This window comes from Pneumocystis jirovecii (genome assembly GCF_001477535.1).
Source record: "Pneumocystis jirovecii RU7 chromosome Unknown supercont1.3, whole genome shotgun sequence".
Taxonomy (NCBI): Eukaryota; Fungi; Ascomycota; class Pneumocystomycetes; order Pneumocystales; family Pneumocystaceae; genus Pneumocystis; species Pneumocystis jirovecii.
Genome location: NW_017264777.1, coordinates 33,094 through 48,357, shown reverse-complemented (window position 1 = coordinate 48,357; position 15,264 = coordinate 33,094). Strand labels below are relative to the sequence as shown.

The 15,264-nt window shown below is 30.8% G+C and overlaps 8 protein-coding genes across 8 annotated transcripts; 6 read left to right on the top strand and 2 right to left on the bottom strand.

Moving 5' to 3' along the window:
• Positions 1-81: 81 nt before the first annotated feature.
• Positions 82-2,151, top strand: T551_00631 (inosine-5'-monophosphate dehydrogenase; the record flags this gene model as incomplete). The annotated part of the gene is made up of 9 exons (XM_018372897.1): positions 82-165; positions 213-373; positions 414-649; positions 802-1,339; positions 1,386-1,403; positions 1,448-1,475; positions 1,525-1,607; positions 1,652-2,073; positions 2,117-2,151. 9 exons carry the CDS (start codon positions 82-84, stop codon positions 2,149-2,151), a joined length of 1,605 nt encoding a protein of 534 aa, XP_018230640.1.
• A 524-nt stretch (positions 2,152-2,675) lies between these two features.
• Positions 2,676-3,762, top strand: T551_00630 (mRNA surveillance protein pelota; the record flags this gene model as incomplete). The annotated part of the gene is made up of 4 exons (XM_018372896.1): positions 2,676-2,922; positions 2,970-3,076; positions 3,116-3,537; positions 3,585-3,762. The coding sequence occupies 4 exons, from the start codon at positions 2,676-2,678 to the stop codon at positions 3,760-3,762; spliced, it is 954 nt and encodes a 317-aa protein (XP_018230639.1).
• A 66-nt stretch (positions 3,763-3,828) lies between these two features.
• Positions 3,829-4,412, bottom strand: T551_00629 (uncharacterized protein; the record flags this gene model as incomplete). The annotated part of the gene is made up of 3 exons (XM_018372895.1): positions 3,829-4,135; positions 4,173-4,249; positions 4,293-4,412. 3 exons carry the CDS (start codon positions 4,410-4,412, stop codon positions 3,829-3,831), a joined length of 504 nt encoding a protein of 167 aa, XP_018230638.1.
• Positions 4,413-4,700: 288 nt separating this feature from the next.
• T551_00628 (uncharacterized protein) lies at positions 4,701-5,040 on the top strand (the record flags this gene model as incomplete). Its single annotated transcript, XM_018372894.1, has 2 exons — positions 4,701-4,836; positions 4,880-5,040. 2 exons carry the CDS (start codon positions 4,701-4,703, stop codon positions 5,038-5,040), a joined length of 297 nt encoding a protein of 98 aa, XP_018230637.1.
• Positions 5,041-5,535: 495 nt separating this feature from the next.
• On the bottom strand, positions 5,536-6,185 carry T551_00627 (uncharacterized protein; the record flags this gene model as incomplete). The annotated part of the gene is made up of 3 exons (XM_018372893.1): positions 5,536-5,704; positions 5,872-5,979; positions 6,028-6,185. The coding sequence occupies 3 exons, from the start codon at positions 6,183-6,185 to the stop codon at positions 5,536-5,538; spliced, it is 435 nt and encodes a 144-aa protein (XP_018230636.1).
• Positions 6,186-6,810: 625 nt separating this feature from the next.
• T551_00626 (uncharacterized protein) lies at positions 6,811-9,570 on the top strand (the record flags this gene model as incomplete). The annotated part of the gene is made up of 5 exons (XM_018372892.1): positions 6,811-6,943; positions 7,069-7,182; positions 7,267-7,457; positions 7,501-7,987; positions 8,036-9,570. 5 exons carry the CDS (start codon positions 6,811-6,813, stop codon positions 9,568-9,570), a joined length of 2,460 nt encoding a protein of 819 aa, XP_018230635.1.
• A 489-nt stretch (positions 9,571-10,059) lies between these two features.
• Positions 10,060-10,890, top strand: T551_00625 (uncharacterized protein; the record flags this gene model as incomplete). Its single annotated transcript, XM_018372891.1, has 4 exons — positions 10,060-10,175; positions 10,226-10,307; positions 10,357-10,773; positions 10,819-10,890. The coding sequence occupies 4 exons, from the start codon at positions 10,060-10,062 to the stop codon at positions 10,888-10,890; spliced, it is 687 nt and encodes a 228-aa protein (XP_018230634.1).
• Positions 10,891-11,347: 457 nt separating this feature from the next.
• On the top strand, positions 11,348-14,759 carry T551_00624 (hydroxymethylglutaryl-CoA reductase (NADPH); the record flags this gene model as incomplete). Its single annotated transcript, XM_018372890.1, has 6 exons — positions 11,348-11,584; positions 11,646-12,002; positions 12,048-12,560; positions 12,608-14,343; positions 14,385-14,605; positions 14,653-14,759. 6 exons carry the CDS (start codon positions 11,348-11,350, stop codon positions 14,757-14,759), a joined length of 3,171 nt encoding a protein of 1,056 aa, XP_018230633.1.
• Between the last annotated feature and the right edge of the window lie 505 nt (positions 14,760-15,264).

Genomic DNA, 15,264 nt, shown 5'->3' with positions numbered 1-15,264 from the left:
GTTATGGCAACACCATCGATTAACATTATTGAAACATTATCAATTATAATGTAAATTTGGAAAAAAAGTGAAAGCGTATAAATGGAGGAATTAGAAACAGAAGAATATTTAAGTGAATGTAAAGCTGAAGAAGCAAAGGAAAAACTTAAAGAATATGCAGAAAAAGTATGTAAAATCAGAGTATTTTTATTGAAAATTAACAAAAATAAAAGGATGGATTAGACGTGAATACTCTTATTCTTAGCCGGGTCAATGGAGGATTAACATATAATGATATAATTATTCTTCCGGGATATATTGATTTTGATGCAAGCTCAGTATCTCTTGAAAGTCGTATTACGAGAAATATAGTTATAAAAACGCCATTTATGAGGTTTTCATGTTATTTTTATTGCTAGAGTATTAATGTATAGTTCTCCAATGGATACTGTTACTGAATCGGATATGGCGATTAACATGGCACTCCTAGGGGGCATTGGAGTTATTCACCATAATTGTACAATAGAAGAACAGACGGAAATGGTTAGAAAAGTTAAAAAATTTGAAAATGGATTTATAACATCACCTATTGTATTGTCACCAAACCACAGAGTGGTTGATGTTCGTAAAATAAAAGAAGAGCTTGGATTTAGTGGGATTCCAATAACAGGTAACATATAAAAATATAGACTGAAAATATGATGAATTTATTTTTTAAACTTTCGTTCTACCGTATATCACTTATTAGTTGTGTGGAAACATTTATCTGATTTGGTTTAAATATATATCATTTATATGCATGGATAATAATAATGTGTCTAGATACAGGAAAACTCAACGGGAAGCTTTTGGGGATTGTTACGTTTAGAGATATTCAGTTTCATGTTAACGATTCTTCATTACTTTCGGAAGTCATGACAAAAGATTTAGTAACAGGATCAGAGGGTATTACCCTTGAAGAGGCAAATGAAATCCTCCGTTCTTCTAAAAAAGGGAAATTGCCTATAGTTGATAAGAATGGGAATCTTACAGCTCTTCTTTCTCGCTCTGATTTAATGAAAAATCTTCATTTCCCATTATCATCTAAATTACCCGACTCTAAACAATTAATTTGTGCAGCAGCAGTTGGAACACGACCTGAAGATAGAATTAGATTAAAATATTTAGTTGACGCGGGATTAGACATTGTTGTTCTAGATTCAAGTCAGGGGAATTCTATCTATCAAATTAATATGATTAAATGGATAAAAAAGGAATTTCCTGGTTTAGAAATTATAGCTGGAAACGTTGTAACTAGAGAACAAGCTGCTAATTTAATATCAGCTGGAGCAGACGCATTGCGAATAGGTATGGGATCAGGGTATATTAATCTATATTTTTTGAGCTTATAAATTAATATTGTCTAGTTCAATTTGTATAACACAGTAATAATTTTTTTCGTTTAATTATTAAAATTGATTTTTTGTAGAGAAGTAATGGCAGTTGGGCGGCCTCAAGTATTTATTACTTAATAAGTAGATATTATTACTAATTTCAATATTATAGGCAACAGCTGTTTATGCTGTATCAGAATTTGCATCTAAATTCGGAGTACCAACTATTGCAGATGGAGGAATCGAAAACATTGGGTAAATAAAAACATAATATATAATTCATAGATTTATCTAAATAGTCATATAACAAAAGCACTAGCATTAGGAGCATCTGCTGTTATGATGGGCAATCTTTTAGCTGGAACAGCAGAATCTCCTGGTCAATATTATTACAGAGATGGTCAACGTTTAAAATCATATCGTGGAATGGGCTCCATTGATGCTATGGAACATTTATCGGGAAAAGGCAAAGGAGAAAATGCCGCATCTAGTCGTTATTTTGGTGAAACAGATACTATTCGTGTTGCCCAAGGTGTTTCAGGAAGTGTTGTGGATAAAGGATCATTACATGTATATCTTCCTTATTTACGAACCGGGCTTCAACATTCATTACAAGATATCGGTGTACGAAATTTAACGGAACTAAGAAGACAGGTACGGAAAAAAAATGTACGTTTTGAGCTTCGGACTGTTGCAAGTCAATTAGAAGGGAATGTCCACGGTATTTATCAACTTTTAATTAAACCTAATTTAATTTATACTAGGGCTGCATTCTTATAAAAAGAAACTCTGGAGTTGAATGTTAAATTATTATATTTATTTGTTTGGTTATAATGAAATATTACAATATATTATTTACTTTTTTTTTGAATGGGTTTATAAATTTATGATTTTTAAGTGTTTAATTAAAAGATAATCGAAAAACTAAAACTTGCCAAAATCCCAAAAAATATTCATATAATCAATAAAAACAACTATATTTTAAAATAAATATTTAAAAATATTCTATATGAAAATTATTAGAAAGAATATTGAGCGAGATTCTTCAGGAACTATTGTTTTATACCCCGAAGAACCTGAAGATATATGGTAAGGTATATATTAAGGTATTAAAAGTTAAAACTTTACAAGGCATTCATATAATTTGATACAAGAGGGAGATCTTGTTAAAGCATCTACAATAAGGTATATCTAATGAAGTAATTTGAAATATGACCAATAATATATAGACGAGTACAAAATGAATCTTCTACAGGAATAACATCTCAAAGAGGAAAATTATATAATATTCATATGTATTTATAACTTATTTCTTTAGTGAAAATGACATTGACGTTGTCTGTAAAAAAAATAGATTTTGATCCTCAAGTATCTCAGTTACATATAAATGGCACAGTTTCTGAAGAAAATAAACATGTTAAAATAGGTTCTTATCATACATTGGATTTAGAACTACATAGAAACTTTACATTGACGAAACAAGAATGGGATAGTATATCATTAGAAAGACTAGATAAAGCTTGTAATCCTACCAAAAGAGCAGAAATAGGCGCAGTTGTATTGCAAGAGGGTATAAATATAACACATATTATCAATAATGACATAGGTCTTGATTAGGACTTGCAAATGTATGTTTAATTACAGACTATATGACTAGTTTACAACAGCGAATTGAGATTCATATACCTCGAAAACGCAAGGAGAATGTAACAGATTATCAAAAGGTAACTTTTAAATACCAAAAAAACTTGAATTATAATAAGAATAAGGGTATAAATAAATTTTATGAAACAGTAATGCAAGCAATGTTACGATCATTTGATTTTAAAAATTTAAAAGTAATATTAATAGCATCTTCTGGATTTGTTGGTGAAGGATTGATTAAATATATATTTAATGAAGCGATTAAAGTGGATAATAAAGGACTTTTGCAGTCACGTCCGAAATTTCTTCAGCTTCATTGTTCTAGCGGACATATGCATTCATTAAATGAAGTTTTGAATTCACCGAGTGTATCAGCAAAATTAATAGATACAAAATTTGCTCAAGAAACAATGGCGTTGAATAGATTTTATAAAACATTACATAATAATGAAACGAAAGCATGGTATGGAATAAAAGAAGTATTTTTAGCTGCAGAACGTGGAGCAATAGAAACCCTATTAATTTCTGATATGCTTTTTAGGTATATTGCATATTATATAATGAATTTAAAAATTGATATAGGAATAGAAGTAATGATGTCAATGAAAGACGACGTTATGTAAAACTTGTTGAAACAGTAAAACAAAATGGAGGCAAAGTATTAATTTTTTCAAGTTTGCATGAATCCGGCCATCAATTAAACCAGTTAAGCGGCATTGCAGCCATTTTAACTTTTCCAATAAACATTGATGTAAATGATGAATAATATCGAACTAGTGCCATATTTGCATTGCACCACGTTATACCAATATCCTATAAATACTATATCAACTTATGATTCAAGATACCAAACGTATTGTCCATTTCGATATCTTATAAGATCTTGTAAAATCCCACTAGCAAATCCAAAACAATTTGTTAAATAAAATATACGAAGAACCATTGTACGAGAAAGTCGGTTTATATATGAAAATGTCATTCCACTTAGTACTGTCCCAAACATTGTGTTCGCTACATCTATACACCTACGAATGTGGTCCATTCCTGCTTCTATACATACATATGTTGCTACCCAAAAAGACGTACGTAGTGCATATTTAACACCTGTTTTTATGGCACCTAGCATAACACTTTCTAACCTAAATTTATATATTCAATAAAAATACATAAACATACTTGTAATTCTTCGTTTTATGATAGAAATACCATCCATCAATCGTAGTTGGCAGTCTATGTGCATTTTCTGCAAAAAACTATTTACCATTAAAAACACCCTTAGCCTATAATAAAGCTTACACGTAGTCCACTCTTTTTGCCACCCAGGACTGATCCTAAAGTGAAACATACAAGAGACGTTGCTGATACATACAAAATAAGCCGTGAAGCCAGTGGAACTCCCAATCGTTCGTTATTCATTAACCAAAATACAAAGTTTAAGGGTAAAACCAAAACCCAAAATTAAAGTAATTAAGCAAATACTAAAATATCCCAATATTTACCCAAATATTTACTCCAAATACTAAAAATATCTCCGAAACCTAACAAATTTCGAAATCGCAAACTATAAACCTGCAATCAAGAAATACCGAGAAAAAGATCAAATTATAACAATTAATATTATGTAAAAACGCTATCAACATTTTATGAGTCTGTAAACACATATAAACCCTATATTACTGTTTTTATTACTGTTTTATCCTGCAAATGTGGATTTTACGTGCAAAACACTCTCGAATAACAATTTTTCTTACTGCTGCTCCCGATGACTCTCTTGAATCCCTCAAACAACAATTATTCACCGCATTACGCGATACACATTTCGATGATCCTAATGATGACGGTATATTCTGATACTCATTTAAATATAATTAAATATAATATAGATATTCGTCTTAAAATCTCTGGCATAGTACATACTGATTATACACAAACTCTTTCTGACGCTGGTCTTGGAGACGGCGCTGTTTTTGAGTTTGCTCCTCGGCGACACGGTCAATGGATACCATTCTATATAGAACCTTATCCCGAATCCACCGACACATAGACACATTATATAATCTATCATAGGCTTTTATAGGCTTTAAACATGTACAACATATATAATATAATTATACCCCATCCATAGACGTCTACATGGTGTGTATAATACGTATTATATGTATAGCCATGCTATATAGTATGGTGTATAGTATAATATACAAGTATAGTATATATTATAGTACAACGTGCAACATAATAACAGTATAACGTATAGTATAGTGTATACTACAGCATATATAGTATAACGTATAGCATGATGTATAATATAGTATGTAGGCATGTATAGGGCTATATAGTATATATAGTAGTTTAGTGTGTATAGTGTGTATACGTTATGTATATTATATACAGGTTATATATGTTATATATACATAATATACATGCTGTACACAATATATACATGTTATAGATATTCCTTGTTCCTACTCTTGCAGACACACCCATCCTATATCTTTCCAGATATATACATCTAGACGCACATAGATATATATATATACAGCTAAACTTTGTTTTCTACAGCAAAAAGCGCAATATGATCAAGATCACGCTGTCCTTGCTGAGTAATATGCCGTCCTCCACGTGCATCTTTTTCAAGAACACCAAGTGCTTCAAGTGACTGTAGCGCTTTACGCTGGATCGATCTCGAGCCGTCATAGTGGTGACAAGGCCTGGAAAATAGGTAAGTCGTCTTCTATACACTATATGCACATAAAACGCCCTCTATAGATCAGAAGAGGCACTATATGCGTGCTTTCTCTTTATATATGCGCACTAAATACGCACTATATGCGCATTGTATACACACTATATATACTATGCATTTCATTTAACGCACCTTGAACCACGGTTCTTCGATCCACCATAAAGCTTCGAAAGTGCACCTACACCGGTATGCTTTCTTAAATATATATGCCGTGCAATAGCAGCAACTCTAATATAAAACCTATACATAATATACATTAAATAATAATGATAATTTAAAACTGAATACCAATCAGGATCATAAGGTGCCATTTCCTTTGAATGGCCTGTTTTAACAACATCAACCCACTGGGGGACACTGAGCTTTCCAGACTTCTTAAGATATTGGGCATAGTGACCAATAAATACATTAGCATCGACATCACGTACAGTAACGCCGCCGGCCATTGTGTAAAGAAAATAGCAGTAAATAGAACTAAAAATGAGGAAAAAAGATCCTATAAAAGCAAAATAAGAGCCCAAAAGAGGCTTTTATGTTTTTCTGTGGTTTTTGAGGGCCTTTCTAGATACAACGCTAATTTTGTAATACTTTTACGTTTCAGCGGCACTTTATAATAACGCTGAAAAACAGTCTTACGGGACCATCTGGAAAAACGATGGAGATTAAGCAGCGGTAAAAGGCATTTCTACAATACATACAAGTAGAGATATAAGCAGCGTATGAGCATCTATAAATATCTATATAGATGAGTCTTATTATATGCTTTGAAGGGGCGGAAAAAGCAATTTTGAGCTTTTTTAGACGAAATAGCGTGTTTTAAGACGCATATATACAGAATATATATAGATTTTGTGCGCATATATAGGATATATATAAATTTAAGGACGCATATATACAGTATAATAGGGTGTAGTAGGGTATAAGCTTGAAAGTGTTTGAGAATACATTAGTAGAGATTTCAGTGCATATAGCACGCATATAGCACATATACAGCACGTAATAGTGCGCATATATAAAGGAATTTGGTGCATACATACGCAGTTTTTGCAGATATAGCTGGAGCCAGTATATATGCAGCAGCAAAGAGACGAAATACTGGATCGGAGTGACCAGGGAGGCACATTTTCATGGAAATTTGAAGGGAGTCTGCTATCTCTTGCAGCAAATTCATCACGAGATCGTGTAGCAGTAGTTGGGCGTGAAGGTGGGTTTTGGTTGTAATGGAGGAAACGTCTTTAGCCATTGGGCTGCGTTTCACAGTTACTTTGTTTCAACGTTACTTTGAATGTTATTTAAGCTGGATTTTGATTTTTTATTAATTTGAAACAGTTCTTAAGATTCTGGATCTTGATACCAATGGAGTTATAAATGAAACACAATTATGTTCAGGAAACCGATGGAGCCCTACTTTTTCCTCGTGTGATGTTAAATGGGGGTGTGCAGGTGAATAAATTAGTGCTGCAAGGGCTCAGTATAATTATAATGGCATTGCAGTGTTTTCATTGGACTTATTTGACTGTTTATAAGGCACACGTAATATTTTAGCAACAGCATCAACAAATGGATCGATTGTTCTATGGGATTTAGTAAAAGCATACGATTATCATGTGGATCGGGTGATTACGGAGCATTTTCGGTCAGTAAATAGACTTGCGTTTAATCAGTTAACGGGATATTGGCTTTTAAGTGCGTCTCAAGATGGGACGATAAAGTTATGGGTATAAATAAATAGTATGGATGGGAAAAATGTGACAGGAATAGGATTTGAGGGATAGAAATGGGTCATCGAAACATACGATGCAAGGAAGAGCAGAATCAGTGAGGGATATTCAGTTTAATCCTAATTCTATGAGCGAATTTGCAGCAGCATTTGAAAATGGGACGGTTCAGCGCTGGGATATTCGAAAACCGAATATGTATGAACGTAAAATCAACGCACATAGTGGGTTAACGCTTACACTTGATTGGCACCCAGATGGACAGCATATTGCTACAGGTGGAAGGGATAAGATGATTAAAATTTGGGATATGTTTTCGGAAACGTCTAAACCCATATCAGTAATACAAACTACTGCTCCAGTTAGCAAGATTGCATGGAAACCTATTTCTAATAAAAGGAATGGGAATATTTGGGGGACAGAAATAGCGAGCTGTTCTTTAGTTTCCGATTATAAAATATATATTTGGGATATACGACGTCCATATATTGCTTCAAGAATTCTTGATAAGCATGAGAATGTAACAACAGGTTTATATTTGTTTTCATCTTGGTAATGATTTTCCTTATTTGTTTTAGGAATTGTATGGAAAGATGAAAATTATTTATGGTCGTGTTCTAAAGACAAGACATTCATACAGTATTCTGTTTCTGAAGCAAGAATTCCACTAGACTCTATTTCTGTTATCGGTATGGGTTGGAGTCCACTAGGAAATCTAAGTATTGTATTTCAGAATCGTTATGATGAAATGAATTCCATCAAAACTGAATATATGAATCCAATAGAAGATGAAACTGCGTTTAATAAGAAATATCCTCGTTTATATGATTATCGAAGTAACAAAACTCTCAATAATATTGCAGGTCAGCTTTATAAACCGTTGCAAGTTTCTGGAACCGTTATTATTTCTGGATTCGAGTATTATTGTTTTGTTTATCTTGCTCAGCATTATAGTATTACTACATCACCTAGTGTTTCAATTTCTCAAGCATGTGAAAACAATGCCAATTTTGCATTAGCTGTACAGAAATATCGTACTAGTCAAACATGGAGAATACTTAAATATTTTATAGAAAATAAAGACTCAACAAATGTTTATACAAATGCTGTATCCGACGTTATTGTTAATGATACTTCTAACAAGCAAGATCATAAAAAGATTGGCAAAAAATGTTTCAAAGTATCTTCACAAGATATCATGGATGAAACTAAAAATCAAGTGTTGAAAAAAGTAGGCGTAACTTCCAAAAGTATATCATTAAAAAGCGATCGCATTAGTAAGCATTTTAGGAATAATACAGAATCCATACTTTTAAGACAAAATAGTTTTAATAAGAAAAATATATTTGACCAAAACGAAACGAAAATATTTTCAAATAATAATATATATGGATTACAGAATTTTTCCGCTGATTCTGAAATGGTTTCTCAAAGTTTTAATTCAGACCATAGTATTAGTTCTTTTGGAAGTAATGATCAAGAAAAACAATTACCGAAATATTCTGACACTAAAGATAATGCATTTGATTCCGAACCTAAATCCTTTAATACTGATATAGCAGAAAGCAATACTTGTCCATGGGTTACGGAATCAGTTATTCAGGCTGTTGCCGACTATTATAGTGAAAAAGGAGATGTTCAAATGTGTGCTACTATTGTTTTGTTAATGGGTAAATATACGAATTTTGATGCTCTAAAAGTAGAAAAATGGCTTACAGAATATATTGAACTTTTGCAAAGATATAAAATGTTTATAACTATGACTGAAGTTATAAACACATCATCATCATTATCAATAAAAGCATTAAGTCAAACAGAAACATCTGTCTATATAAATTGTAATCATTGTCATAAACCAATTACGAACCAGAAAATAAATAAAAATTTTTCATATTGTGAGCGCTGTCAGAAGATACCAGATGGTTGTATAATTTGTAATATACCAGTAAAAGGACAGTATTTATGGTGTCAGAATTGTAGCCATGGGGGGCATGCTACATGTATTAGGACCTGGTTTATGGATGGATACAGTCCCTATGGTGCCTGTCCTGCTACTGGATGTTCTCATCATTGTGGGTTTTTTGCATATATTGATGAAAGTTTGTATAAATAGTGATTTTATGCATCTATAAAGACATTTTAAGCATATCTCTTCATTTATAATCTAAATTTAAAATTATCAGAGTACAAGAAATGATATCAGTTTTCTTTAATAAACCATTAATAGGTATTCAAATATTCTTTTATGTATATTTTTTTAAATGTTTCCGTTTTATGCTTTTTAAATTCAACTATTTTTTAAAATGCATCTATTTCTACTTTATACTATTATTTGACATTTTTTTTAAATTCATAAAAATAACTTTAGAAAAGCATCTCTTTTGTGTTTATAGAACTTTTCCAAAGATAAAAGTTTTATGATTATACATAAATTATCATTATTCATTTTTAGCTTTATATTTTAAAACATCTTATCGAGTGACACTTTTAGGATATAAAATAATCACCCTATAAATATAATAAAAATCAAAAGTTGGCTTATTTTTAAGAAAATTGCTGCAAAAATACATAAGAACTAAGGCTTTTTAATTTATATTCTTATATGGCACCACTATTTTGTCATTCTAATGTTATTCAACAACAGTCAAACACATTTTCAAATACTTCAAGAATATGGCAACCAGATTCAGATGTTTTGTTATGTCCATTTTGCAGAAAGTTGTTAAAATACACTGTTAGTATAAAAGACAACTAACTATTCATTATAGAGCATTTTCTTTTTTTCACCGAAGACATCATTGCAGAAAATGTGGATGTGTAGTTTGTTCAAACTGTTCATCTAATAACTGGGTTTTTTTGAAAATATTTTTGTATTTGTGTCAAAAGTTAATGTATTTAGGAATTTTCAGGGTCATTTAGTGGAGTAAAAAATGTGAACAAACATAACGGGTCTAAACTTGTCCGTGTCTGTGATAAATGCTTTCTGCAGTTATTTGAAGAACAATCGGGGAAAAAAGAAGGATCTTGTTCACCAATACTTGAACAAACACAGATTAATAATGACGATATGTCAGAGTGCCCTGTATGTTTAGAGTCTTTTTCATTGATACCAACATTACTTGCTCGAGAAACACATATTGCTGAATGCTTGGAAAACAACCGTTTTGTATTTGATTTAACTCTTAAACGACGATTCTTGTCTTATACCCTTCCTCCATCTAGTTCTCTTGTAGGTACTGAATGTATAATTTGTTTTGAAGAAATGCAACCTGGGGAAAAAATAGCACGCCTTGAATGTTTTTGTAATTATCATGCGGTATTATGCCATGAAAGGTTTATTTTGCTTCTAATCTATTACTAGATATGTATAAAACAATGGATTTCTATGACTATTGGTAATGGAGGATGTCCTATTCATATGCTACGATCCTAGCCTTCATTTTTATTCATTTTTGACATAATCCATTTAAATCATGTTCTTTTTACTCTTCCATTTACGATATTTCATTACTTTTTCTAGGACTTTTGTTATATTTGTATAAATTTGCTCTTTTAACAGACTATATTGTCCGTATTATAATTAATCTTACTTTTTTACAAATAAAAAGAATCATTATTCTAGACAAATCATTTACAAACTATAAATTTTATACTTAAATTTTAAAAATAAATTTAAGATGCTTCGAAAGCTTGTTTTTTCAAAAAAAATAAAAAAATAACAAAATCAAATATATTATTTATTATTTAAAAGCACAATATTATCTTGGAATTTTCCCTTTTTTTAACGTATTTAGATACTTTTTTTTATTATTAAACACTAATATAAACTCTAAATTATAGATTTTTACTAAAACTTAGCTTAATTTTTGAACCATCACGATAAGATACAGATGGTTTTAACAAGATTAGCATCGCAGTCATCAAGATATCCCATTCATACAGTTGTTGTTATTTCATTACTTGCTACGACTGCGTATATTCGTCTCTTTGAAATTGTCAGACAAGGTGGTATTGATTTCGGAGCATCTTTTACGAATAATCTTAATCTTGATTTTCGAAGTATAGAAGGAGTTTTAGCAGGAACTAAAACTCAAAATGGAGAATGGAATTGGGAATATAGTCAAAATGTTAGTAAATTGAATGAGAAAGATTAATTTATGGGATTATACTAATTAGTTTTTAATATAGTCATATAATAGTGATACAAATTCATTAGTTCTAAATGTTCTTCAATTTGTTCATCCTCGCTCGGATAAACGGGAAGAGTTTATAGATTTATTCTATGATATGTGTTTTAAAAAAACCAATGCTAATAACTGTCTTTTTTATGGAAATGAAACATCTTCTAAGATTATATTAAAAGATCTTTCACCATTGATGGTATTTGAGTTAGAACAGCGTATTCAAAACATAAGAACAGAAGATTTAATTTATTCAAAAACAAAGCACCGTTTACAGCAAAATATAAATGGTCCTAGTATATTGTTTTATTGGTTACGTAACAATACTTATACTATCATTGAGAAAATATGGAGACATATTAAAGTTGTTTATTTACTCATTTACTGTTTAATTTTAATGGGGTATTAGGATACTGATATAATTGATATTGTAGTGTTACTTATTGGGTATATGTCTATGAATCTTTTATTTGTCTCACTTTTTCTTAATATGAGAACGTTGGGATCTGATTTCTGGCTTGCAGCAGTAGTTTTGACTTCTGGCACATTTGCATTTCTGTTTGCACTTAATATAGTTAATTACTTTGGAGATCATATAAATCCATTACTTTTATCAAAAAAAATTCCTTTTTTGGCTGTTACTGTTGGGTTTGAAAAGCCAAGTTTATTAACTAGAGCTGTAATACATTCATCCTCGAATATTGATACAAATCCTATAAGGGAAAACGTAATAAACGCTGTTAAAGATAAAGGATGGATAATTGTTCGTGATTATTTATTTGAAATAGGGATATTGGTATTAGGTGCAATGAGTCGTGTAGATGGCTTAAATCAGTTTTGCAAAGTTGCTGCATGGATATTGGGATTTGATTGTCTACTTTTATTTACATTTTATATAGCTGTTTTAACTATAAAGTTAGAGGTTTGCTTTAGATTTTAAATATTTTTCTTGTATTTAAGATATTTTAGATAAATCGTATTAAACAACGAGCTGGTATTAAACGAATTTTTGAAAAAAATATGATATTACATGATACTATATATAATACATCAGAAATTAGTTCTTATAAACAAAATAGTACTATGAATGGAAAAAAATTTACGAATATTGGCATATACAGTGTTTTTGGATACCATAATGTTAAAGAATTAAACATAAGCAGATTTAAATTAGTAATGACTATTTGCTTTTTTCTTATTAATTTTCTTAATTTATGCACATTTCCATTTCAAACTGTTAATCATTTGAAATCGTCGTCAAATCAAGAGTTCAGAATAATTAAGATTAATCCTCTTGAAGTTTATGAAATTCAGGGTCTTCTTAAAAAGTTGATTAATGATATTGATCCATCAGTTCAAAAGATCTTATTGAATGTGTTACCTGTATTCACTCTTAAAGCTATAAATAGGCCTTCTTATATTGAGTTTCTACTTCAGGTTCTTGAATTGTGGGCAAAATGTATTTCAGACCCTGTGATGAGTAAATGGATTATGATTATATTGGTCTTAAGTATCATATTTAATGCATATTTATTTAATGTGACTCGCTGGATTACTCCGGTTCAAACATTACCAGAAACTCAGAAATCATCTTATGTAGTTGATAACATTGAGAATGTTAATAATAGTTTTAATTATTTAGAGAAAAATATAGATAATGACATTAATGACGGAAAATTAAGATCTATTGATAAATGCGAGCAATTATTAAAACAGGGTCTTTCTCATCTACTTACGGATGAGGAAGTTGTACATTTAGCTTTGAATTCTAAAATTCCAGGTCATGCATTAGAAAAAGTCCTTAATGATCCAGAAAGAGCTGTTAAAATTCGAAGATCATTTATTTCACGGAAATCTCATACAAAGACTTTAGAAACGTCTGCACTACCCTTTAAGAATTATAATTATGCACGTATTCTGGGTGCATGTTGTGAAAATGTTATTGGTTATATGCCGATTCCTGTTGGAGTAGCTGGACCATTATTGATTGATGGAGTTAATCTATACATACCAATGGCAACAACTGAAGGCGTACTTGTGGCAAGTACTGCTAGAGGATGTAAAGCTATTAATGCTAGCGGAGGAGTTACAACTATTTTAGTTCAAGATCAAATGACACGAGGCCCTTGTGTTTCATTTCCTACTGTTTCACGGACAGGCATGGCAAAACTATGGTTAGATAGTGAAACAGGTCAAAAAGCTATTAAAAAGGCATTTAATTCAACTAGTAGATTTGCTCGTCTTGTTGGCACAAAAACAGCTATAGCTGGCACTAATTTATATATAAGGTTTTCTACAACTACAGGTGATGCTATGGGAATGAATATGGTGTCAAAAGGAGTCGAAAATGTTTTAAGGACAATGACGGAAGATTTGGGATTTGATGATATGAAAATAATTTCAATTTCAGGGAACTATTGTACTGACAAAAAACCTGCTGCTATAAATTGGATTGAGGGCCGCGGAAAAAGTGTTATTGCAGAAGCTGTAATCTTAAAAGACATTGTTAAATCAGTTCTTAAATCTAATGTTGATGATCTCGTAGAATTAAATATTTCAAAAAATTTAGTTGGAAGTTCTATGGCAGGAAGTATTGGAGGATTCAATGCACATGCTGCTAATATTGTTGCTGCTCTCTTTATTGCTTTAGGACAGGATCCAGCACAAGTTGTAGAGTCAGCTAATTGCATAACTCTAATGAAAAAGTATACATTTAAAAAAAAAAAAAAAATATTAATATTAATAGTATAAATGGTAATCTTCTTATAACTGTTTCAATGCCCTCAATTGAAGTTGGAACTATTGGTGGCGGAACTATATTAGAACCACAAGGTGCATTATTAGATTTACTTGGAGTCCGTGGGCCTCATCCAACATCACCTGGTGATAATGCAAAACGACTTGCCAGAATCGTTGCTGCTGCTGTTCTTGCTGGTGAACTTAGTCTTTGTTCTGCTCTTGCAGCTGGTAAATTTTTGTATTTTATATTTTATTCTATTTAATAACATCAATAGGTCATCTTGTAAGAAGTCATATGCAGTACAATCGTAGTACATTAAATACACCTACATCTACTTGTTCGAACACACCAAAATTACCTACTGTTCCAACAGAGTGCTAAACCAAATAATCGACTTTTAACTATTTAAATATAACCTTTTTAACATGTTTTCGTCACATCATCGATAATTTATGAGCTTAACATCAATATTTACACTTTCTTCATTAGATAATCTTTGCATAGATTGGCATTTTTGACTTGTTTGATTCCTAATATGTTTATTGTCATTATATTTTCATAAATAAAAATTATAACACTCTTAAATATACACATACATAAAAATAACAGTCATTTTAACATATATTGTAGTTTTTCATCTCGCTTGATATATTTTTTCATAATGTTTATCAAATTATACTTTAATTATTATCTTTTAAATTAAATCTTTTATTTTTTTCTTATATATTTATTAAGGTTTTTTTATTATGAATCAATTTTATTTATATTTTTAAAAAATACTTATTTTAAAGCAGACATTTTATATTTTATACTTTAGAGACATTTAACGTGCCCTTAAAACGTGCGGAATACAAAAATTACACAATTCTCAATAGTATTAAGAAAT